The following is a 26,088-nucleotide window of genomic DNA, read 5'->3' on the forward strand; positions in this document are numbered from 1 at the left end:
CTGCTCTGCAAAAAGGATTCTTTTACACCATGGAAGCACGAAGCTCCTCTGACATTCGCTTTACGGTTATCTCTTCATCAGCGATAATAAATTATTGTTCTGTTAACTCAGGAGAAGCAAAACTGTGGTGTGCTTTTGATCGCCTTTTATTCTATTTTTAGAAACTGTTCAGTTGGGACGGCGTGTGGATTTATCAAGCTGTGAGGAGGGTGCTGTTTGTTGTTTGGTTTGTACTCCATTGTTTGGTATGTGTCGCTTTAATTTCCTACTTTTAAATGGGGGGTTGGGTGCATTGGAAGGATTAATGAATGCTATATTATTATTCTTCTTATGTATATATCTGTAAGGTTTCATTCATTCATCCTGATTATGGTCACGGGAGGACTGGAGCCTATCCCAACAGTCACTGGGCGAGATGCGGGGTTACACCTGGACTGATCACCAGTCAATCACACAGGCAGACAACCTTACACGCTCACATTCACGCCTACGGGCAATTTAAGAGTCACCAATGAGCCTAACGAGCATGTCTTTGGACTGTGGGAGGAAGCTGGAGCATGCACGGGGAGAACATGCAAGCTGCACACAGAAAGGCCTCCTACGTCTGAACTGGGTTTCCAACCAAAAACCCTCTAGCTGTGAGGCGACAGCACTAACCATTTTGCATCATATGGAGGATAACATGTCTTGTACATTAATAATTGTAATCGTCGCTAATTTTATGCTTTGTACAAATAATTTCTGAACATTTCATGCCAATACAGCTTTAAATTTAAAACCCACATTGATGAGATAAACGTTTCTGAACACGTGGAGACTTTCTGATTTGATTGTGGGTCTTTAAACTGTTTTCGTTTTGTACAATATGAAGATGAAACATGACCAAAAGCTTTGAAATAGCTGAGACATGTTAGTTGTGTCCCAATCCAGGGGGCTGCATCCTTTGGAGGGCGTATTTGAAGGCCGATTGCTTCACAGCGGCGCATCGGAGGCTGTCCCAATTCGAAGGCTCCATCAAATGCGTCCTCCTTTTCCCGGGCAACCAAGGATCCATCGGGTGCAGTATCCCAAGATTCACTGCGCGCCAATTCAAGCGAGATGGCCGACTCTAAATGTAAAAGTTTTAACTCAATCGAATAGCTAGCGTTACACATGTTAGAAAATAACGAAAGGGGCCTTGAAATATTATCTTTAAAATAATAGTTACGTGAAGTTAGTTATGCTAGCTAGTCAGCCCGCTGGCTGCCTGTTGCTAGGCGACAGGAGCAGCATTTGGTGACACAAGAGTAAGGGTGGCAACAGCTGGTGACGCAAACAGAAAATCCTCCGTAGAGCAGACCGTCTCATTTCAGGTCAGCCTTAGCGTCTACATAGGATGACCCATCCTCCGCAGCCCGCGAATTGGGACACAACTCTTGTATATTCTGGTATTCTAAAAATACAAGAGACAAGCATGAAGATCGAGAACATGTCTTGGTAAAAACCTCTGATTCGAAACAGGTTAGTTACACTAATTGTTGCAGTTTCTCAGTGCAGAGATTAGAGATCAGACGGTTTCATTAACTGTAGTCCTGCAGATCAATGACTCCCCAGTGAATTACTATTGACTAAACATGTGTTAAGGCCGCACTGGCCAACAGCAAGACACCGCCTGGCAAACGCTTGCACAGCTTTAAGTCAGTTAGAGAACAAGAACACATAAAATATTCATTTTCAGGGATGCATTATTCCAGACTGTTTTAGCCGTGATTTAAATTTAATCATGTTTCAGCAGCAGCGTCACGGACACATCAGTCGTTCCTAATAACTCAGGAGCGGCGAGGAATTCAGGGCACCGACTCAAGCATCTCACTCGGTGGAGGACTGGGTGTAAGTCCGAGGCATATGTCCCAGGGTGTGTCTCACACATTGTCGGTTTGTGCTGGTGTGGGGGTTGCAGGAGTGGGATGCTTGAGTGGGAGCAACAGCTGCAAAGTTTCCTTCAGCCGTCTCCTGGTGGGGATGATACAGTTGGACTCTGATTTAAATGCTTGAAGAAAGTAAAACTACTCTGTGAATTATCTCAACAAAGAGGTTTTTTTGCTATTTATCAAAGTGTAAGAAGCTCCGATAAAAACAGGGATCTGTAATGTACATTGGGGGAGGGGGAAAGGGGAAAAAGTTAAGGGGGGGCTGCTCAATTTTCTCCTTGTCATTGGTGGTCATTAAAAATCATCAGCTGTCTGTAACCACCTGTACTGTTACACAAATGGTGGGCGCACAGAACCATGATATTTACACTATTGGTACTGCTCTCTAATAAGGCGTCCTTTACAAAGTGTAACTAATGCTCGATGAAAGGGTTAAAGGATAATGAGGTTTTTTAAAAATGTGTTTTAAAAGGTACAAAAAGTTTTGGAATTGCTCCAGTAGATTTCTTCACTCAGCAGCTGTTAGACTGGCAGTAATCGCTGCAACTAATCCTTGGTCCCCGATCAAAGTACGACCACCAAAAGTTCTTTTTATGGGCCCAGATTGTTATTCTAAGTGTCTGATAACATTACAGAAAGGAGCCCTACAGAGTTGGTCCTTTTAATTAAAGAGTAAGATGCTTTTTTTGGGCCAGAAACAGCCTTTACATCGCTCTCTTAAAATGCCACCAAACTCCATTCAAAAAACGTGTCATTTAACCTCGCAGAACACAAGAAACGCTGGTGAAACATGCTACATACAAAGTTGTTTTTTCAGTAAGTGTGTGTTGCAGAAATATTGTGGCTGTGATGCACTAACCATTTAAGACACAAAAGTAAAAAAACAATCACACAAACACACTAACAACTCCTGTGTTCTGTAAGGCAAAGGGACAGTTTTTGCCTATGGAGTTTGGTGGATTTAAAGAGAGCGATGTAATGCTAGTATTTTTAAATGTATGTTGGGGTTTGAAGGACTAACAGGAACAAAAAGTTTTCACTTGCTCCAGTTGGCTTCTTCAGTCTGGACGGGGCTGTAATGGCTGCAACTAATCCTTGGTCCTTGATCAAAGTACGCCCCCTAAAAGCTCTTGTTTTGCCACCGACAGGCTCAGACAGTTTGTCTCAGTGTCTGATAACATTACAGAAAGTATCCCTACAGAGATAGACCTTTTTACTATGCCGTAAGATGCTTTACTTTAAACCAGAAAACCTTAAAACCAGCTGTTACATCGCTCTCTTTAAACACCACCAGACTCCATTCACAAAAACAGTTATTTAACCTTGAAGAATATAGGAGACGCTGGTGAAACATACAACATAAAAAAGTTGTTTGTTCAGTAAGTGTGTGTTGCACACATATTATGGCTGTGACGGGACTAACTATTTATGACACAGGAGTAGAAAAACAATCACACAAACAAACTTACAACCCCTGTTTTCTGTGAAGTAAAATTACTGTTTTTGTCTATGGAGTTTGGTGGCTTTGAAAAGAGCGATGTAATTGGTGGTTTTTATAATAAAAATGAAGGATTTCAGCTCAACAAAAACGTCTATTTCTGTCAGCAAAATGGTTGCAAATTTATTGATTGTCAATCTAGTCATATATAACGGTCTTAGCTCTTCCCAATTACTTGAAACCATTTGAAACGACTGAATTAAGTCCTGCACAACTGTGGAATCTGTTGCCATACAGCACTAGAGCTCTGAGTTGAATTTTCTCTTTACAAATATAACAATTAGTCAGTTTTGATTGATGCTGTCGGAGACACATATACATGTAAGTCTTTAAAATTTAGGATATAGTTTAAAGCTGTGTTAAACGGAACTTCTAAAACGTCTTAACCCAGATTTTACACAGGAGAAGTAACGTTATAACCTCTCTGGCAGTGTCAACAGGAAGTGAGAAATTATAAGCTATGTTTAAGTAGAATGTATAGCATATCTGTAGTATTTGATCACATATAATAATTAGATCTTATAATAAAGCTTCTATAAAAAGTGGTGCCAAACTATTTTAGCCTGTGCTTCAGAGCCTCTGTTCGCAGTGATGATGAAGAGCTGCAGGGGCGTTGTTTGATGACAAAAGAGCGCTCTCCTGCAGCAACGAGGAGTTTGTGTCTAATGTGTGAAAACGCCTGGAATCCTGGGAAGGAGAAGTCAAAAGAAACCCGCCTCATGGCCTCCAATCCTCCGGCCTGCTCGCACTTTCTCACACTTCTGCAAAACACACTCTGAGGATTGAGGGCCACCTGTTTGACGAGTGACAGACGCAACAGCTGCACTGCTGCCTGACCTTCAGGATACACGCACAGACACGCACACACTCCGCTTTTGTTGTTAAGCAAACTGCTGACACACACACACACAAGCGCACATCCACAGGTTTCCATTTTCACTCTCGCTCCTTCACGCCCACAATCAGCTCGACAGTTATTAACCCGAGCAGCCCTCCACCCTCCCTGAGGTGTTCAAAGACGCCCGTGTTTTCCCGTGGTTGAAGAAAGAGATAGGTTGAAGTGTTTTGTGACATATTTTTTACACATTTATTGAACAAAAAATACAATTAGACACATGTCAAAGTGTGTATGTGTGTGTGGAAGGTTACGCAGAGGTCTTTACTGGCTGGTCGGTGGTGGAGTTGAGTCAGGAGGAGAGGGAGGAGTCACTTCTTTAGGTCTCGGCACCTCGACCTGAGAGAAAAAACAAGCAAAAGTTAAATACATTGAAGGATTATGTCGACATTTCTTTAAATACTTGTTGCAAATGTGCAGAAGCGCATTTCTACAGAGATGTTAGGGGGGTGTGGGGGCATCTGTTTGGAGCGTGGGTGGCCGTGTTTGGAGCGCCAGCTGGAGGCAGACGGGGGAGATGCTTCCCTGCCGCCTGCAGCCGGCTCACAAAATGCCGCCCACGCATCGCTGCTTTAATAAACATGTTTCTGGAGAGTTGTGTACCGCAGCACAAACAAAAGGTAGAATAGAAAGTAGATGTTTTGTAGGGCTGATGAAACCTTTAAGGTTATCCACTATTACACATTTATTTGACCTCTCGTTCTTCCAAACTAATTATAAAAAGAAAACAAAGTCCTGTTGTAGCCGGTATTTATTCATCGCTATCCAGAGAGTCTTTTGTGATACATTTAATAAACGTGTGCAAACTGCAATGACGCTGAAAAAAGAGGTTTATCATGCAGCCTTAATTACCTTTATTTAAATTTAAAAACAGGTTTATCATAAGCCCCTTTCACACATGCACTGCACTCCTGAACATGTCCGGACATTACCCCGGTGGGCTGCATGTGTGAATGCAAACGGCCAAAATTCGACCCTGACTTTCTCCTGCCAGCAGGCGAGCATCATGTCGGGAGAAAGTCCGGGTTGCCTGATGTGTGGTGAACGCAGCAGGAAATACTCGAGTGATGGGGGGAGGGAGGGTGCAGTGGGTACTGCAGCTTCACTCTTCTCCACCATATGTTAGTGTTTGTTCACAAAACGACTGTTATTTCCCCCCACACACACCTTCACCTAACTGCACACAGCAGCTCTCTCTGTATCCCCCTCCCTATCCGTCTGCTGTTTACATCCATCATGAGCTGCACGTTTGACAAAATCGCCCCAAAAAATACAACTGGGTTTGGTATTTTTTCACCCACATATTTAAGAGAAGACGAGTGAATGTGTGTGCGTGCGTTTTTCTGATGAGCATGTGGGAGACGCTGCTCCAGGTATGGGAGAGACAGAACGTGAGGGGAGAGTGTTCAGGAAGTTAATCGATCGTGGATGACGATGACAATTAGTCGGCAAATATACTTGGCCCCACTCCCCGCCTCCGACAGGGAATAATCTCCCGCTGTGAGAGACATGTGTTAAAGGGCAACTCTGGGTAACGTCGGGGTCAGACGGTCCTGAAATTGTCAGGAAAATGTGAGGATCGATGTGTGAAAGGGGCTCCAGTCTCGGTTTCCTGATGTCACTTTATGTCTGTTAGCTTCTGTACTTCAGTCTGTGTGCCTTTGTCTCGATACCAGAATTTTAAACCTCAATACGATGCTAGTAAAAAATAAACCATGCTCGATACCTTTTTCGTTACCACAGCAACAGAAATAGAAGTCCTAGGAACAAAAAATGAGGTAATTTTCTTGTTTTGATTTCCCACCTTCACACGGCGCTGGTGCAGAAACAAGTCACGAAACACAGAAGAGCTCATCTGACAGACTGTTGATAGTAATGAAAGGCTTGATAAGCAGAGGCTTAATCATCACTCATCATTCAGGAGAAGTGTGAGCTGGTGTCTGCCCTTCGTCTGTGTTTCTGTTGTTCTTATTATTCTGCTGTATTTGGGACGTTTCTGGACGTGGCTGTCTCTCTGTTCTGCTCTCTGTCTGTCTGCATCGTTTGCATCTTTATGAGACGCCAGGAGTGTTCACGAAATGTCTACATGTGCCGTTCTGTGTATGAGAACAGTCCGCTGTGTCGTTGCTGAGCTCCAGGTGTGACGGAGGGCGGAGCAGACAGACGCACAGTCGACTTCGGCGTATAGAAAGTAAACCCTGTACCCTCGTGCGGGGTCGTACGGAGGTGTAGGCGTGTTAGTTTGTTGTTTAACTGCTGTGAAACAATCTGACGTCTTATTTCTGTTTCACTGCTTTATTTACATTAACGGCGCTCGTTCTCTTAATTTCCTGTTTATGTTGCTCGACCACAGCTGCTCTCTCTCTTTTGCTCGTGGCAGGTTTTGGGTGGCACTATTGAACGTTTTAAAAAATGTTGACAACCATAATATCTTGTATGTTTTCCCTGGATTGAGGACAAATTTCCCAACAGTTGAAAGTCAAACATGTTGTACATTAGAGGCAGCAACGAAACACTGAGCGAGCACCTACTCGTACAGGCTGTTACACTCTGAGCTGAGGACTTAGCAAACTTTCTTGGAACGTGGTGTTGATACGATAAGATATGAAAGCAGCCTCCTTAATAAAGTTTATCTTATAATAAATTGCTCAAAGCTCTGGGCGAGCAGGACCGAAATGTTTTCTGTCCAAGTTAAGAACAGATTCTGGAGGAGTCTGCCAACAGAGGCTTTATAAATGAAAACGGTACACGCTGTAAAACTGTAAATCCATATATTGTCCATTTATTTTTTGCTTTAATGCTTTTTATGAATCTTTCCTGCCAATAACTCCTTTGAATTTAAAGGGTTTAACCCACTCTGAATCAGATCTGGCTGTTTCAAACAAAGATGCATCTATTTGCTCCTTTTCTTTCCAACTTTTCTGGATCAGCCTCCAAACACGGAGCCAGACGAGAAGAGTAATATTCCAAGAAACAAATGGAAAATCCTGAGATTATAAAGTCATAAATTTGTGAGAAACTTAAGCTAGTATAATAGTGTTTAAGGTAGTTTGTTTTTTGTCTGTAATGCAGGTTTGTTTCCTTTCAGTATCCATCATGAGGTCGTAGGTTAACTGAGATGTGTGATGTAACCCCTGGGGTAAACGGGGAGCATAGAAACGTGCGTCTCTGCAGCAGAGGGTCTCCTCTAAGAAGTCTGCTTCTTGTGTGCAGAGAAAACTCAGAGCTCCGTGCCATGCACGCCTGTGTGAGCGGCAGAGCCAACAGGGCAGAGGAGGGACACAGGTGAATCAGAGGGAGGGGGCCGTGAACCACAACACACTTTTTGGAGGCTCAAAAATGTTCCTATAAACACTTTTTTACTAGTTTTTGTTTCTCACAAATGTATGACTTTCAAATCTCATGACTTTGCCATTTTTTTCTGGCAAATTTACGACTTTAATCTCAGAATTCTCTGAGTATTTCTCTTCTCCTCCGGCTCTGTTTCTTTTTACAATGGCCCTAACACGCCGTCGTAAACAAGAGTACAACGTTTCAGGAATATAATTATTAAGCTTTTGGTAACTGACAGAATAAATATGAAATATATCTTATAATCCCTGCTTTATAAAAATAATATCTATTAATATAGGAAAAGCCTACTTCGTGTTGTGGTAGGTCTTAACTTTTTACCTGCCACAGCCAACACCTGACCTGTATCTGGCAGGTGCTTCTTTAATTTATCAATTAAAACATTTCCAGGCAACCACTTATTGTTTCATATCATCATTTTTAACTGAATATGTTTTACTGCAGCTGAAACACTGATTCTAACATGAAACTGCTTCATTCAGTAATTTCACTGGTTTTAATCACAGGGATAGTTCAGGTTATCAATAGCAAGTGTGCTGTGTATCGTGATTTCGTTTACATAATTTATTTTCTTCTATTTGTTGTCTCTTCTACAAACCGCAGCTCCAAACAGCTGATCTGATACCATGTGCTTCATGTGTAGGTGCACAGGGCCGTTGTGCAGAGTGAGACACAGTGCTGAGGGAAAGGGCTGTCTGAGGCCAATGTGAAGCTGTGACTAAACTCCAGCGTTTACTTAAACTGAAATGTTTGGTTATTTGTACGATTTTTTAAGTGGCTAAAGTACGTGATACTTGTGATGCCATCCGCAGTGCTGCTAAGCTCAGCTTCTGTGTAGAAACTCCGTCCAGCTTCTCCTAACAGGGACCGTGCTGATTGGAAAGGTTACAATCAGCATTCAGACCTGGGTCACATGACTCTGCAGTAGACCCGGGTAATTATCGCCTCGGCTCCGATCGGCATTGATGGGAACACAAAACCTGTGTCGACACGCTAATCTCCACCCGCTCTCTGGCCCGATGCTATGCTCCGTCGGTAACTTCTGAGACTCCTTGTCATCTCTGCTACAAATTCCGCCTGTCTCCATCCGAGCAGCACTCGAACATCGTTCCAAATTTGGCGCTGAGTTTGATAAACAGACTGAATGAGTAATTGATACAATAAAGACCTAACCACCGTAACATCTTCACTGTTTACTAACCCTTTCTCCCGTGCATGTATGACGTCAGACGGTGATGCAGCAGAAAAGAGACCGACAGGAGGATACTTCACTGGCAATGGGACAATCGGCAAGTGGGTCTTTTTCTAAATAACCTGCGCCAACACGCAAATACCTCATACAACCCCACTTTAAAAAACCTAAACTATCCCTTTAAGAGAAAGAAATCGGCTCCCATTAAGCACATGAAGGACAAACACTCCTGGATCGCTCTGCTTACAATGACGAAGCTTCAAATTAAAAGCGCAGAGATTTACTAACAAAAAGCGAGTCGACTATGATTCTTGGAATCGTCGACTTTAAGGGGGTCGGTCCTCGGATGTTTGTTAATTTAGTTTGATATCTATAACAACAGCTTTATCCAACATCAAGTACGACAAGCCAAACCATCTTTGTGCTGTGTTATAGGAAGAACAGAAACATCATTTGGTCTTAAATGATCTCTGTCTACCAGTCTGAGCTGTTAAAGAGAAGCGTATTTGTGCATCAGGCTTTATGTGCCAACATACAGTAAACATCCTGCAGTATAAACGTCCTTCAGAGACGTCCCGGGCCTGTTTCAGTTTATAGCTGCTCTCCTGATGAGCGGCGGTGATGCTCTGTTAATACACAGGACAAAAAGGACAGGACGTCTATACGCATCACACACACACATTAGTGCATCAGGTGATAATATGGAACAGCGTCCTCTAAGATCATAAACCTGACGTCCTGCAGCCGCTCTGAATGCCAACTGTGCTTGTAAAACTCCAAAGACGTGATCCAAATATCGTCCACTTTCCTGTGTGACGTCCAGACTTTTGTCTTTAATAAAGTGTGTGGACTCAATCTGTGCAGATAAATGTAGGCCACAGTGCACAGTATGTCATCAGCCGCCAAATCGAGCGTGTCTATTAATGAGTGCGACTTTTTTCCCTTTCATTACGCAATCAGTGATGCTCAGAGAATGCCAGAAAAGCTGCAGCAAACTATATTTCCGACTAGACGGGCTCCATCCAAAATTAACTCGCAGCCTAGTTTTAACTTGAAGATTTGATGCTTCGTCTTTGAGTCAAAGCAGCGCTCAGAGGGAGAAAGATTTAACAGCGCAAGTGTCATGAAGCACAACGTCTACAATGAACCTGAGAGATTTAAAAATACTTCCTGCTTGGATCTCGAGTTAAGTGTCTGCGTCTTTGATGTCGGCTCAGAAAACAGAAGTTTGTCCTTCATAACGAGGATGCTTTTGTAACGCCGCTCCTCTCCCTGTTTATACCAAAATATAAATGCAAAGCAGTAAAAATAGCCGCGTTAAATCTTATCCTCTGGCTACTCTCTGAAATGTGAAGTGATGCTGCAGCCAGGGAGCGGGCTGGCTCCGGCATCCAGCATCTAGACCAGACCACTGCCCCAAAACACCGAGGGCCCTCCTTCCCTGAGCTGGCCCCGAGCTGCAGCTTTGATGTCCCTGCTGTTGGACGCCTGTGAGAGCTTGGAAGCAGACATACTTGTTGTTCTTACCAGTTTCTGTGCCCGCTGCCTCAGTTTCCTCCAGACTGTGTGGTGAGCCTGCAGAGAGGAGGACAACGTGACCAACAGGCTCATGTAGACACTGATAGTACTTTTACTGCGCCGCATACGTCTGTGCGATTTTATGGGACAAGCTTTGATCTTTAAAGAACAAATAAATATCATATATTATCTGTCCCCTGGCAACGCCCGTTCTATTTATAGTCTTAAGGGAAACTGCTGCAGACGGCTTAAAGGGGAATTCAAGTTTTGTTCATTTTTTGGGTTTGTGAGTATTAGATTTAGGAATTGCTCCAGCAGGCAGGCAGGTATATTGCAAAGGCAGCAATGTAACCTTTCAGGGCAAATGCGCCTGATCAAAATACGTCCGCTAAAAGTGTTTGTTTTTGCAACTGACAGACTCACATTGATATTAAAACTGTCTGACAACATTACAGCAAGAACGTTTCCAAAAATATCTTTGTTTGTTACGGAGAGAGATGCTTATTTTGAAGCCAGAAACAGACGTTACATGCATCTCTACAAATCCACCAAACCCCATTGACAAAAGCAGTCATTTTACCTCGCAGAACACAGGTGTTGCTGGTGTTCTGCTGCATCACTCGATTAGCCTATTTTGTTTATAAGTGAGTTGGTTTTAAAGTAATTTTTCAAATAAAGACAAAAGCACAGAAAAAAAAACACATCAAAACTAACAACTCAAGGCAGCGGTAGACCAGCATCTTGTGTGTTCTGTGAGGTTAAATTGCTATTTTTGTCAATGGAGTCTGGTGGCTTTGAAGAAAGCGATTTAATCGTACATTAAAGGGCCAGTTCGACCTCAGTCCTGTCATGCTATTATGAGGAGCTAATGCCATTATGGTAGAAAGAAATGCAATTTCACTCTGTGTCTTTGGAGGACTCTATCTGCTTCTCCAATGGGCCCTGGAAAACCTCCGCCAGAATACGTAAAACGCGTCATCTGGCGGAGGCCAGGGCGCTCGCTTAACTACACTTCCTCAATCTAGGACGCCGCCTCCGATGTCATGTCTCGTTCAGAATCGTCAGGTTTGAAATGTAGACTGCAGACCTGAAGATTTTTTAGACGATCCACCGGTATACTCTCGTCATATTTCAGATTCTGTACCATTCTGGGCCGTCGCCTGCAGCAAAACGGTACTATTTCACTCCAGCGTCTCTCGCTGGGCCGTTCCTTTCAGAGGGAGGGGCGCAATGCATGCTGGGTGTTGTAGGAATGTAGAATGGGCGAAACCACGAGATGTTTGTACAACTTTCTCCACAGCTATGGCGCCAATTTCAAATATTATTGCTTCTATTGATTACAGAGAACACCAGCTTTGACTGCTTTTTCCAGGGGCGGACTGCTCCTTTAACAATAAGGTCTATTTCTGTAGGGATCTTTTCTGTAATGCTGCAAGACAGATAAAGTAACAATCTGAGCCTGTTAGTGGCAGAAACAAGAACTTTTAGATGACATATGTTCATGCTGCAAATTTGCCCCAATACCTTACAGTCATTAAAGCCTTTTTAGCAGCTGTAATGACAGCGACGATCAAGAGGATCACTTCTAAAAGTTTTGAACAGGTTAACAAAAAGCAAAATTGATCCTTTCATAACTCTCTTTTTGTAAGTAAAAAAATTAACATTTTTCTTTGTGAAGCAGAAACTTGTATTTGCCTAAAATTAAGTTTAAATAAATTAACACACAACAATTTTTTAACGCACAGAAATCTTGGTATATTCCCTTAAAAATGAAGGCAATCATAGGACTAAATTAAGCTCCTGTTCCATAAAAGCTTAAAACTGACATCCATAGGAAAGCAGTGGTTCAACTTATCAGTGAAACTTATTTATTGTATTCAAGTTCCCATATCCCCCCTGCTCCTACCTGCAGCTGCAGAGGCAGAGAGAGGCCCTGTGCTCGACGGTGGAGGCCCAATGGTCCCTGCCCCAGGCTGTGGACGGCTGTCACCTCGTACTGCGAGCACAGGCCTGTCCTGGCCACTAGGGGGCCCCCACTCAGCAGCACATGGTCACCACATCTACAGAAGAAGAAGAGGGTATATGAGTATTGCAGGTTTGGTGGGTGAAGGTTTAAACCAGAGTGAGTGCTTTAAACATCACCTGTAGAGCGTCACTGTGCCTTTGGGACTTTGTGATGCATTCTGTTCCACCTCTTCCTGTTTACACCTAAAAGAGACATTGAAACGCTCAACACCAGATGATATAGAAAGTGACAAAATAACAGGCAAGTAAAAGGTCAGTCTACCTGCTGTGTGAGAAGACCTCTAGTGCCACAGAGGGCGTCACCTCCAGAGGCTCCCAGGCCAGGTCCTGGTGGATGATCTGCTGGGCTCCTCTGGTCAGAGACCGCAACGACTCCTGGAAGGAAAAACAGGTAAATACATGTGTTTTACACTCACAAAGGGTCACGTACAGGGCAACCAATCAAAGCTGCTAATCATTCCTTCCCTGCAACTGAAGAACAATAAACAGAGGCTTCGCTTCAAAGGTGATAATTAAAATTCACACACTATCTCTCCGTCTCGCAAATACACGTTTAAAAATAGACCCCACAAGACTCTAACTCCCCCGTTTTTAGAGAAAATGTGGCTGAAGTGAGAGGAAAGTTCAAACGAGGGTGTTAGCACAGCAGGAACTCAGGAGAGCCGAAGCATTTGATGGATTCTGGGTGAAATGTGGCTTTAAAGAGAAGCTAAATTTGGCCGTTTTGCTGACCTCTGATGGTTAAAATTCTCATCTTGCTGCAGGGATGTCGACGATTACACGTGACACAGACTTAACATTTAAAATACATTTGGATCGTAAAACAAAGCTCATGCAGCCGATGAAAACAACACCCTTTGTGAAAATGTTGACGATGCAAACAAGCACGACTGCAGAGACAGAACTGATGTTTTCACCACACAAACACAAACACACATCCACACACACCTCAGAGGGAGTCCATGAGTCAAGCTGAGGGTCGAGCACCACATCACAGCAGAAGGCTCCTGAAGTGACTGCAGGGGAAAACAACACAACCGTAAACTCGAGACAAAACTACAAATGTTTTTAAAGGAGCCGACATTACAACAGGCAAAAATAAGACTGTATAAAGCTTGTCTACCTGGCACCTCAGGCGTGCTGAGCAGCTCCACAGTGAAGTCGTCCTTGAACGCCGTCTCCAGCACCTGACCGAGCAAGGCGGCACAGGAACGCCAATACGCCTGATCGGGGAAACAAGAACACAGACTGTCCAAATACTGTTTTTATTACATCACTTATTTATATTTTTCACTACGTTTACACGAATCATGAAGTCATGTCGCTGTAAAAGCTGGCAGGAAGGACTTCTGAAGAGACAGTCGAGGTATGAATCAGTTTCATAGCACATTTATTGGGTTGGTGCAGTAATACTGGTTATTGTTATGGTTGTTCAAACCAACTGCGAAGATATCCACTCTAAAAGCAGTTTTAATGAAAGTGATGGTGACAAATTTAATTCTAAAGTTGAGCCAATGTAAATAAGCCCTCTGGCAGCCTGAGATATGAAATCATGGAGACGTCAAAGTTATTCATCTTGATACACAATGTCTAAATTTCGAGGTAAGCCAACCTGACCCACTTTTATTCAAGATATCAATTTGAGTTTGTTGTGTATAGGCAATTCCTTGGGGGTATACTACGAAGCAGGATTCACGGTTGTCGAGGTAACTTCAGGGTTAACTCCAGGTTTTCACTACTACGAAGGTGGTTCACTTCTTACCGGGGTAGATCGCCATGGTGACTTATGCTGAACACCTAACCTGCTCTGGAGAAGGTTATGTCCGAGATAAGAGATCAACCTGAACTAAACACCACCTACTGACCAATCAGGTCTCTTGATTCAGGAGCTTTGAGAGCAGATGGTGAGAGGGGCGAGAGAGCAGTGAAACACTTCCACTTTATCGTCTGATTTTATTAAATATAATGACAGATATTTGTCGTGCTTTACTGATATCCTGAAGTACTTTTGTACTCATGAAAGTAAGCTTTAAAATGTGGTTAAATTTGCTCCATAGTTTGATACAGTTAAGTCTAAATCTGTCATTAACACCATAATAATACATCAGTGCAACTTATTATTCTAATGTAATTACACAGGTGTTATTATAATCAATACGTAACACATAATGATGGAGCAGTGATATTACAGGCCTCACTCACACAGTCTGTTGTCCTTCCTGCATTCAGCTGCTGAGTGGATTTCAGTCTGGACTAACTTCTTCATATCTTTCTAAAATCATAGTTTGCTCTGACGGCAATCAGCTGACGGCAGACTTGTACCTATGCGTGATTGGCCATACGCTGCAGACTCCGCCCTTTTAATATGAACCAGCTCATAGAAACCCTGGGTTGATTTATGGGGTTGATAACCAGCGTTGTGTGACCGCTTAGCGTGATTGCTTTTGTCAGGTTAAGTGAAGCCAGATCAGGAAGAGAGACCCTGGGTATGTAGAACTCGCTCCGTAGTAGAAGCCCCTGGGTTTCCCAGAAGAAGACTGTAGATTGGTGGGTCGCACAGGTAAATCAAGTTTATTTTCTGACCTATCTGAACAACTTTAGTTTTTTTTCAGTCCAACATTGCCATCCGCAATTGATTAACTTGTTGACAACCTCCCCTCGCTCTCACTACCCGGATCTATTGCAACAAGGATCTTCACCACCGCTCTGCAGAGAAACACACAAACATACAAGAGAAAGAGACGTCTCCTGCTGTGTCCCTCCCTAAATGCATCAATTGAGCTGAAATGTCTCCTGTTTAAAATGAACCTTCTTACACAATGTTTTAAAAGCTTTGCAGTCTATCTGGTTTGTGCCTTTTGTACATAATTAACAACAAGCCTCGTCCACGCACAGCACAAACTGTTGTGTTTTATTTTGGCGACTTTAGAAATCATATTGATGATGATTAAAGTCAACAGAGTGGAAGCGTACAGAGAGAAAGAGGTGGTACAAGCCGCTGCGTGCAGAGACAAAAGGTGCAGGTGTGTGTGTGTGGGAAAAAAAGACTGGAGGGAAGCAAAGTTAAACATGGAGGAAAAAAAGCACAATTAAATTGTGAAATAAGCTTTAACCTAATAAAGATGTAATGTCCTTTTTAAATATTTTACATGTTGTTGCTGTACCAGTACCTGGTTGACCAGCGTTGGGTCACTGTCTTTGAACGTGAGCAGAGTCAGGGAGCAGGACCGGGTGAGGGGCTGATGGAGATGCCATGGTTCTCCGTCCACCAGGGCCAGTACGGAGTTGGTCACATGATGCTCCGTCAGGTCTGAGGGAAACACGGAGGAGTTCATCTCAGGGTTTAAACTCCTACATTCACGGGAATCACATCATCCACCCTCCCTTTCACTCACGTCTGGCACAGCTCAGCGGAGTGGACAGTCCTCTGTTCATGACGAGCAGTGTACCCTCCAGCCCCGGGGCCTCCATGGACACCTCGATCTTCTCGATGCGGGGGTACAGAGCTCTCTGCCGCGCCTGCTCCCTGGAGAAGACGGCATTGCGTTGGCTGCGGACCTCAGCGGCTGGTGGACGCAGAGCTGCTGCTGCAGATGCAAAGCCTGCGGAGGGGAAAGAGAATGGATGGATGGATCAGAAAAGAGGTGCAACACAAGAAACCATTAAATTAACTGATCGCTGAACTTGGGAATCTTGGGAAGCTTATATCATGTTGACACCACTTTGTTATTGGTTATACTATTACTCAAAGGGGTCCTCCAGCAATTTTACACCCCAGAGTCTTAAGGAGTACCATCCAGCTTATTAAAACAGTCCTATGAGCTCTGTGAAGTCTAAAAATTAACCCTGTAAGGCATTAGCATCCACGGAGGACTTTCTCTACGCCCAGCGGTGAAGGAGGAAGACCAACATGATCACCCCAGACAGCATCCGTTTCTGCACCTCCAGGCTCAAGGAAGACTCATCAGGCCGTATATTGAACTCTTGGGCTCATCACAATGTTACTTTTCTCACATGGATGTCACCCTACTCCTTTACTCCTGCCATACTTATAATATACTTACTGGTACTGTGCAATAAGCATACATACACTACTGCACTGGCTTCCTATGCTCATTTACACAGTTTACCTTACAGTGCATACTATAATAGAATTACTAACTGTTTGTACCTGTACAAAGCGCAGTATTTACTGGGGCTCTCAAAATAACGCATTCAATAAAATAAAATGTGGAAGAAAGAAATAACCACATAGAAATAAGGTGATGCAGATTGAGTAAGTCTACATGTGATGCTATGCTTCTGACAAATATTATTGGTATATGCATTGCAATAATTTAACGAATAAACCACAAAGCCTGATGAATACAATTAATTACTTCTTTTACCACCCTTACTATTACTAATCTTTTATTTCAGACACATATGTCCATATCAGCAAAAAAAAACCCAATACATATTATTTTAGTTGCTTTAATTAATTAATTTAATTACTTGACATTCTTTATATTTATTTGTTTAGGACATGTACATGTCTTCTGGTGCTGCAAAATATATTGCTTTAGCATGTAGAATGCAATGTTTGCATGTGCAATAGTCACATTGAAATACATCAGATGTAAAGTAAGGCAAATAAACACAAACACATTTTTTTTGCTGCAAGGTACAAATGGTAGACTCATAAAGTTCTCATTTTCTCCTTTTCCTTAACTACAACAACAACTTTTTATTAGGTATATAGATTTATTTAATGACTGTACGATTATTATATTGCTATATTTGAGCTGCTGTTTTAAATGTTAGATTCCAATTAGATTAAGTTCCACTTGCAATTTTTTTCTGAATGCATATTGTTTTAATACATAGGCTTTCTGTTGTTCTGTATTATACACAAGAATTCTATTACCGAAGTGCAGGATAGAAAACTTGCTTTGGGAAATTATGTTAATGTGACTACAAACTATTATACTTAAACATTTAGACTTTCAAAGGTCATGCTTGTAATATAAAAGTAGTGAAAATTAAGTTGAGGCTTTTGACTAACTTTCATCTGCACTTAAGATAAGATAGAACTTCATTAATCCCGAAGGAAATTACGGCGCCAGAGAGCCCAAAAAATACAGTATAAATTAGAGAAATGCAAAAAAAATACGACTAATATAAGTGAATATATATAGCTTCACACTCACAGCAGCCTTATAACTGAGATTATTTAATTTAAAGTAACTGCTTACTTTGAGGTGTTGAGTATAAAAGACGAATTTATATATGTTGAGATATACTACAACCTCTAACGAACTTTTATAAGTCAGCCATTTATTATTGTAGCAGGACAAACAGGTGTATTTAATTAGTCAATGATGGCTGCCTTCAATTCAAGGGGAGATGTATGGGAGCTACGTTAGCTAACGTTATTCTGCGGCTTCCTTGGACACATAACTAACGTTTGAAACACACATGAGCTTTTCTTGATATGTCAAGCCAAAATGTATGATTTGAAAAGGTGTATTTATCCAGGTGTATTTATTAGGTGTAGCATGCAGCTACAACTTGTCAACCTACCTAGCTAGCTAACATGTTAATGCTATCGGTTACGTTAGCTAACAGTTAGCTACTCACGGCGCTGTAGAACTTGACACACGGTCTTGGTCGCCATTGTGAAGAATATTTCCACAACTACATAAAAAAATAACTTAAAGTAGACACATGAAGGCAATTGAAATGTTTGTTACTGGTGCCTGTGGCTGAAGGACGCCATGCCTGTATCATGCGCAGCGAACATTTGGGTCCGGGTAGGAACTGTAGTCAGTGTCTGGAAAGTTCCATGTGACCTAGAGGACGAGATGCTGTTCCTGTTTATGACAGCAGGTGTCGCTGTTGGTAATACTTAAAAGGGAGCTTATGTAAAGGAAACCCTGAAATAATTACTGTAGTCTTTGGAAAGAAAGGGAAATTAAACTAAGACCACAACAACATCCCTAACAACATAAATTAGCTCTGTATATTATTTGATATTCCTTTATTCACTTGCACTAAAGTTTGGATATTTATCGCATCACTCTACAATTAATTTCTCAATTACCTGAGTCTCTGTCTCCAGAGTGTTGAAAGACTGTCCTCTTATGCTGATTGGATGACATCCAAAGTTAGGATCTTGGCTCTAAAGTCTCACATGTCCCCGGTTTCATCCCCTAATGGACTCTAATGGCACTCAGAATTTGACAAATGCTTGTTGTATTTTTCAGGACCAGAATCGGCAGTAAGTGTTGGCACTAATGGCAGCAGCGGGAGTGGCAGGACTTTGGGCCAGGAAACGCAGCCGCAGAACCAAAACATCATAAATCATCTCGACGCAGGCCGTGATGGAGCCAGATTAGTGCTGAATAGGAAAGCTGGAAGGGTGTTTTCATAATGACCTCTGGAGGTTAAAGTAAAAGAATAGAGGTAACTTTAATTTAAAAGGGGTTTTGTTAAAACCCCTCTTATGTCAGTTATCGTCCACTGTAGAAGACACAGACACACATGCATCAACGTACTGGTAAGCTTATAAATAATGACTGTAAGCATTGTGAAATCTAAAGCCTGTTTAATTACACTGCAAAAAAGTCTATTTGATTATGCTGTTTAATAAAACTGTTTTTCTTAAATTAATAATCTCGAAGATTTTCATGTAAATTAATATTTGCTAAGTCTATATCGCTGAATGAGGTAACACAATGGTGATTGAGCCTATGGCCCACTGATGAAAGCCTTTGCATTTGCAGTTTCTCACACTGGGTGTCTGTGGCAACTTTGGTGGAAAAAATCACAAGCCGGGCCCAGTTAGTGACCCGTTTTCCATCAGCCAGCAGTGGTTGGTCTGCCAGAGAGGGTAGGCGGAGCTAAGCGGCTGCTTTTCCACTCTCTGCAAGTGTTGCGAGTAAACAGTAATCTACTATGGCTGAACAAACGAAGAAAAGATGGATGACTACAGATACAACTTCAACAATAAGTGAAAAAAAGAAACAAACTCAACACTCAGATGAAGCAAACAGTCTAAAAGAGGAAAGCGACCGTCATCGTTTATCGCCATATAGAACGAAACTGAGAACGACGAAACAAAAGTGTTGATTTTATCATGATTTTAAATTGAACAAACAAGGTAAGATGTGTCTTATAAAGGTGCAAAAATGCAGTATACACCCCTAGGTGCATACCTCCTACAGGATTGAACAGATTTATTTTTATTTAAAGAAATAAATGTACAAGAAAAATATTAATTGGACCTGAACCTTTCCTGGCTTTTTGTCTTATTCCTGAGTGTAGGCTATGTGGTGCAGCTCCTCTTTCCGCCATTTTGGATTTAGGATGACATTTCTCAAAATTACAAAAACATACAAATAATAAACCTACATGGAAATGTAGTCAACACTTTTGGTGTCTGCTTGTTGTTGGTTTGGACCTGATCAAACAACTTGAATGGTTAAACATGGCTTCCAAATATCTGACCAGTGTCGTAGCCGCCACGCTAAAAAGGATAAAAGAAAAACATAAGAAGTTCTTTGTCATTCAAGAAACACAATAACACAATACGATCAATAAAGACGCTCGACACGTTTGTGCATAAAGATTTATTTTTTGTTGAAAATAAGTGTTTCTGACGTTGCACCACTAACATATCTGGTGTGACTTAAGATAAATGAACTACACACTGACACTGATGTTCACGTCATACAATGTAACAAGGCATTTGTATCATCTGTAAAGTGTAAAGACAAGTGTCCGCACATGTATTAATGACTGATTTGATTGATTCATTGACACTGTCTCTTTGGGTGAGATTGATTGTACTCAATGTCAGTGTGGCAGTACAACTTCATGCACGCGTCATCCACAGTATGTCAACATTTGGGATTTTCTGGATGAATTTCCCCAAAGGTGCGGTTTCCTTTTGAAACATTCGATCATCTTTATCATTCATTCATAGATAGGCGGGCCTGTTTTTTTGAATTACTCCTTCACAGTGGTGTTACTTGACATCCATTCTGATACTTTGTGATTTTATTTTGCACCTTTTTAAAAGTCCTAAAAGTGCAAAAAGAAAAACAGAAGACCATCAAACAGGACAGATTACACTGCAGATTCCTCTTCCATCCCTGCTTGGACCTATGGCTGGTTTCCCAGGAGCGTTTCGCAATACGATCCTCTTCATCGATGGCTTTTTAAGATGGTTTTGGCACCGTGCTGCCTTTGGGAAACCTCGGAAATTTGCCCGTCGATCAGGAGGAGGGTGATGCAAGTGGGAGGTTGAGTGTTGTTTTTTTCTTTTAAGGGAAAATCCACTCAGTGTCCGAGGAGTGTTTGAAACTCCTTTAACCTCTATCTCTGCTTCCTACATTTCCCAGAAAGCATTGCTAGACCGGGCAGAAATAGTTTTAAAAAAAGAAAGAGTGATTTTTCCCTTTCCATCTTCAATCTATCTAACATTTATTCTTTTTTATATTTCTAACTTCCTCCCATACATCCATCAACCCTCCAGCAGAGGCATCGGTTGCTACTGCACACTGCAGGCGGGGCAGCACGCCTCCCTCCGGTCCGGCAGAGGGCAGAAGTCCATCTGCCTCACGATCTCGGCGAACAGCTCGTCCACCATCGTCTTGCTTTTAGCCGACGTCTCCATGAAGGGGCAGCCCCAGTCCTCTGCCAGCGCTTGGCCCTCGCTTGGAGACACCTCCCGCTCCTCCTCCAGGTCCACCTTGTTCCCCACCAGCACCACCGGCACCTGCTGATACCTGGGAATGAAACAGGAAGTAATATGAGAACAGAGGAATTTACTGCCTTCTTCTCCTCCTCTGGGAGTGTTTTATTGTCAGGAACATCCTTAGGGAGACTAAACTCTGCTACAGCGTGTGTGTGCGTGCATTGTTGCCCTACATACTGTATTTGTTAGATGCTGGAACAATAAAGGTTTTGAACAATGCACAATGGAGCAAGAGGAGAGGGATAAACAGCTACATTCAGCCGCAGCTTCCCAGGAGGCCTCCATCACTCCGCGGGTGTCTAATATCAGTAGGCGGTCCCTTTACAAAACCGTCATCGCTGAAAAAGTAACAACGCCGTAATGCTCTATTTATTCCTCGATACATTATATATGCGTCTGCGTGGCATGCAAGCTGTACGTTTAATGGCCTCCAATTCTTGTTTAAAATCGTTAGCGCTCCACTTTGCATCGTTTCCATCATGTCTTAACGGATCAAAAGCTTTCTTCCCCAGCGTGCGGCTGACGATCCCAGTCCTTTTTCCCTCTGAGCCATCAATACAAGGAAACCAGGCTGGGCAGAGTAGTGGTATAGGTTATTGAATAATTGAATAAAGCTAATGTGCTGCTCTCACACGGGGGGACATGAGCGTCGGCCTTGTGCATCCAAAACAACTATTTTCCACTTAATATACGGAGCTTTAGATCTTGTGTGCCCCTTTATTTGAAAGTTTACAGCTTTAATGCTCCTGGTGTCGGAGAGTGTGCATAAAAATAAACAAATACAGTTTTAATTAATTATGGAATATATATAATGTGTTTTTAAATAATGTAACTTAACAATGAGGATAAAGTTTATAGAAAAGTCCCGGTCCTATTTTATCTTAAAACATCCAGCAATTCTTCGGTTTTATCGCTGCTCCTAATTGTTTTATTCTTCTATCTTATTAATTTCATTCTTTGTATTATATTGTTGAGTTGAGTTGTTTTTAAATGTGCTCTATAAATAAACTTGACTTGACATATAGATTATTTTTCCAGTCTATAACACAGAGTGTAATGCAGTTTGGAATCAGTGCTTGGTGTAGCTGTCTTTCTGCTCAACTTAAAGCCCAACTTACTCGACTGTTACGTATCTGCTCAAAGACAGTGGGTCAAATGCTTGAATCCAAGCAGCATATACTAAAAGAACGCTGCCTCTGGCAAGTAATATTACATCTGACCCCCTATTATTTGACGACTATCAGCTTCTGCCATCAAACAGAAGTCTGCCCTCAGTCTGTCAAGTTATTAAATCAGCGTTTGGGCTCTAAGTAGGCCGCAGGGTTCATGTGTGGACTGAGCACGGGGTGTTGTCTGATGTAATATATGTTGTAGTATTTGCCTTTGTTATGTTATGTTTTGTTATTTATGTTTGTTATCTATGTGTAACAAATTTTGGAAAACTCCTATTATGGAAATATTAAAGGGTCTTTAATCAATATATTTTTTTACATGAACAGTGCATCTTTTACTTTATGGAGCTTATTAGTAGCTTTCAGGTCACAGCTGAGGGGTTTGAAGTAATAATCTCGAAGATTTTCATTTAAATAATCCATCTATCTATCTATCATCAAATGAGGTAACACAATGGTGAGTAAGCCTATGGCCCACTGATGAAAGCCTTTGCATTTGCAGTATTACACACTGGGTGTGTGTGGCGACTTTGGAAAAAAAATCCCAAGCAGCGCCCAGTTAGTGACACGTTCTCCATCAGCCAGCAGTGGTTGGTCTGCCAGAGAGGGTAGGCGGAGCTAAGCAGCTGCTTTTCCGCTCTCTGCAAGTGTTGCGAGTAAACAGTAATCTACTATGGCTGAACAAACAAAGAAAAGATGGATGACTACAGATACAACTTCAACAAGAAGTGAAAATCCAAAGAAAAAGAAACAAACTCGACGCTCAGATGAAGCAAACAGTCTTAAAAGGAAAGCGACCGTCAGCCAGGAAAATCAAGAGTTACAACCGGAGCCAACCGTGGACGTCACACATGCAACACTGTCAGGATATCTGGGAAGTGTGCTCCTGCTATTACCGCTTATCGCCATAGGTGCCGCCAAAGAGAACGAAACTTCGAGATTAGCACTTTAAATATTGTGCTGCAGAGATGTTCTGGCCTACACATCATACACAGACGTAAACATCTTTGTTTGGTACAGATCCCAAAAATCACACCATTTTAATATGGTTTTCAATTAAAATGAGAATAATGACGTAAAAATTATCATTCCCTTTAAAATCGCAAGGAAGGGACAGAAACTTTTATCTTAGTGAGGAGGCGTGGTTGACCCCGTTGCTAGGTGTGACACATTCTTTCAAAAGCTGTGATTGGTTGATCCAAAAAAAAGCTCTCTTAGTGATAATGGGCATAGAAGGACAGTGAAATCGATCGGCCTAATCGACCCAAGTCATCACTGTTGCACTTTGCATTTTTAAATATCTTAAAGTTGTGATCAATTTCATTTCTGGCGATATCACGTTGGGAGGACACATCTCTAATGAGATCCAATCTGTAGTGTTTAATAAGCTCACTGTCATTCAGTTTTTGTAGAACTTTTCTCCTATCTCTCCGTCTTGCCGCCATTTTCTCTTCTGCTTGAGAAACTCTTAAGCCTCTTAAAAGTCCTCCTCACTACTCCTGTTTCTCACCTTAAGAGCTCTCTTGAGGGCTGAGATGCTTTCTGAATAACTTGTATTTTTACCAGGATCTAGTCTTAAACTTTAAGGGGACATTCTTATAAATAATAGCATCGCGATAAATTAACTTCACAAACAATCCATTTTACTTCACATGCTGCATAAAATTACGTGTGTGCTCATACTGAGTATAACTATTAGCTGCTCACTTTACACTGCTAACAATCTGCTGCTTCAGTACTGCACAATAACCAGGTACAGCAACCTCAAAGGGTCAAAACTCAGAATTGCAATGAGTTAAAAATACAGCCATCACTAGGAGGAGACACTGCGCGCCAGGTGAGGGCAAACCTGTCTTACCGCACAGCTGATGCTACCAACAGTCAAGTTTCAAACAAAAATAAGCACCTAGGTTTATGTACGAGTGAGGGGCTAAAGTAAATAAAACATTTCCAGGATATTTGGTCATTTTAATCAATTTCCAGGTGTTTCCAGGACTGGAAAACTAGTTTCTAAATTTCCAGGTTTTCCAGAACGTGTGAGAACCCTGTTTGAAGATATTGTTTAGTTATGTGTATTGCTGCCATGATCCCCTGCTATACATTCCCACACCTGTGTATTTAGGATGTAAAGAGTCCCCTGTAATATGTCTTGTCGTTGAAATACAGGATGTGGAGTTGGCAACTATGTGATTGTCTTTTTCTTAATCAGCATCTTTTTGTCCTCATCTGTGATGGTGTACAACTAAAATGAAAAACAAAGTGTTACAACAGACTTTTTCAGGCCTCTGCGGCAGCTAATGTTCAATCATAAGGGAGCCATGCACAAAGGCATACCCTGCTTTATCATCTATTTGTCTCTAAAATGGACCCAAAATTACAAAATAAACATCATGTTGTTTTTAAGGAGACTTAAAAACAAACACTTCAGACCATAAACTTATTAGCAAATTAACTGCTGAGGTTATAAATCAAGTGTTAAATATTATAAAATCAGATTTCTTTCTGCGACCTGTTAAATTGCCCCCTGCTGGCCATTAAAGAGAATACAGGCGGCGTCACCGTTCGGCACATGGTTCTACATCTACGTCTTTGACACAGTCCATTGGTTATATTTCTTCACATAAAAAAATATTCAAACACTAGTGTGCTTTCAACAGATGTCTCGCTAACATGTTAGCGCAATAAAGCTATTACAAATACTTTTGTTCAGGTACGAGATATTTTATTTCAGTGAGACGCCCTTCATGTTTTCTCTGATTAAATAACTACAGAACGTCTATTACAGAGCAAATATATTCTCACAACAGGTAATGGCACAGACCGTGTAATGGCCTCCACCATCAGTCATTTCTAAGTGCATCCCGAGCCCGGCTTATTGATCTGCTGGTGCTATTGAGAAATGGGCTCTTATCTACAAATTGGTGGCCTGCTGCCACGCCAGTCGACTGGGAGAAGAGCTGAGGCGTGGAAAAGAGCTGGCAACCGTCTCAGTGAGAGAAGCAGGGCCAGAGGAAAGCTGCAGGAAATGAGTGCAGGAAGCAGGGAGGAGGAATAAGGTGGAGGACGCTTGAGCGATGTCTCCTCAAGCTGGACACCCTACAAGTTTTAGGAATTGAAGAGAGAAAAAAATGGCTTCCAACAAGTGAAAATGGGAAATAATTACAAATGATGTCTGCAGTTTCTTCCTAACTCACTATATTCACACTGCAGCCACTTTCCGCTTAAGTTACACTCAGGGTGGGAAGCTCGATGAAGAAGAAAGAAAGAAGAAGAAGATATACTTTATTAATCCCAGAGGAGAAATTCAATGCTGTTATAATGTCCTACTAGTGTATTCCAGGTTGCAGGTCGTACTGTAAATGTAGCGTAACTGAAAAATCTTCAATGGATAAATGACCAACTGAAAAGACAATTAATAGTTGAAATCTGGCCATATATCAAAGTAAAACAACATATTTCATAACCCATAAGCTAGCCTTAGACAACAGCTTATGCTAGCTTTCAAGCACTTTCTTAGCTAGTAAGCCTCCGGGCGAGAGGGGTGCTCCGCTGTGAGTTAGAACACGGTCGGGACGACAAAGATGCTGACTTTAGTGCAGCTTCTGCATGTATAAATAACTACTATGACTATGACAAACGTTTTAAATGTAATATATGACATATATTGTATTATATATGTTACATATATATATATTTCATTTATTTCTTTATTTATTTCATTTATTAATTAATTTATTTCTTTATTTATTCATTTATTTTATAATTTTTGTAAATATGTATTACAACT

The 26,088-nt window shown here is 41.7% G+C and overlaps 2 protein-coding genes across 3 annotated transcripts in view; both read right to left on the bottom strand.

Moving 5' to 3' along the window:
• Positions 1-4,481: 4,481 nt before the first annotated feature.
• On the bottom strand, positions 4,482-18,163 carry mrpl39 (mitochondrial ribosomal protein L39). The gene is made up of 10 exons (XM_069675388.1): positions 18,009-18,163; positions 15,785-15,991; positions 15,560-15,699; positions 13,513-13,612; positions 13,338-13,405; positions 12,652-12,764; positions 12,507-12,572; positions 12,271-12,424; positions 10,374-10,421; positions 4,482-4,642 (listed from the first exon to the last, which is right to left on the bottom strand). The coding sequence occupies exons 1-10, from the start codon at positions 18,043-18,045 to the stop codon at positions 4,568-4,570; spliced, it is 1,008 nt and encodes a 335-aa protein (XP_069531489.1). The 5' UTR covers positions 18,046-18,163; the 3' UTR covers positions 4,482-4,567.
• A 1,832-nt stretch (positions 18,164-19,995) lies between these two features.
• LOC138603416 (ras-related protein Rap-2a-like) overlaps positions 19,996-26,088 on the bottom strand; it is a 31,707-nt gene continuing 25,614 nt past the window's right edge. The window contains exons 2-3 of one of the 2 annotated variants that reach the window (XM_069675179.1): positions 20,984-21,160; positions 19,996-20,558 (exon numbers count right to left, since the gene is read on the bottom strand). In XM_069675179.1, coding sequence (XP_069531280.1) covers positions 20,387-20,558; positions 20,984-21,160 — 349 coding nt within the window. In that variant the 3' untranslated portion in view covers positions 19,996-20,386. Of the gene's footprint in view, positions 21,161-26,088 lie in introns of both variants that reach the window. The other variant, XM_069675178.1, reaches the window with a different exon arrangement.

Source organism: Semicossyphus pulcher, unplaced genomic scaffold, assembly GCF_022749685.1.
Source record: "Semicossyphus pulcher isolate SPU_LCO1_2020_fin unplaced genomic scaffold, fSemPul1.0.p SCAF_24, whole genome shotgun sequence".
Lineage (NCBI taxonomy): Eukaryota > Metazoa > Chordata > Actinopteri > Labriformes > Labridae > Semicossyphus > Semicossyphus pulcher.

Bases quoted from the DNA above. Each gene is read 5' to 3' on its own strand.
- mrpl39 (XM_069675388.1), bottom strand. From the start codon at position 18,045: ATGGCGACCAAGACCGTGTGTCAAGTTCTACAGCGCC. The intron at 13,406-13,512 runs GTAGACAAGCTT...TTTCCCCTGCAG, and splicing joins CAGCACGCCTGAGGTGCCAG to TCACTTCAGGAGCCTTCTGC. The intron at 12,573-12,651 runs GTAGACTGACCT...TGTCTCTTTTAG, and splicing joins GAGGTCTTCTCACACAGCAG to GTGTAAACAGGAAGAGGTGG.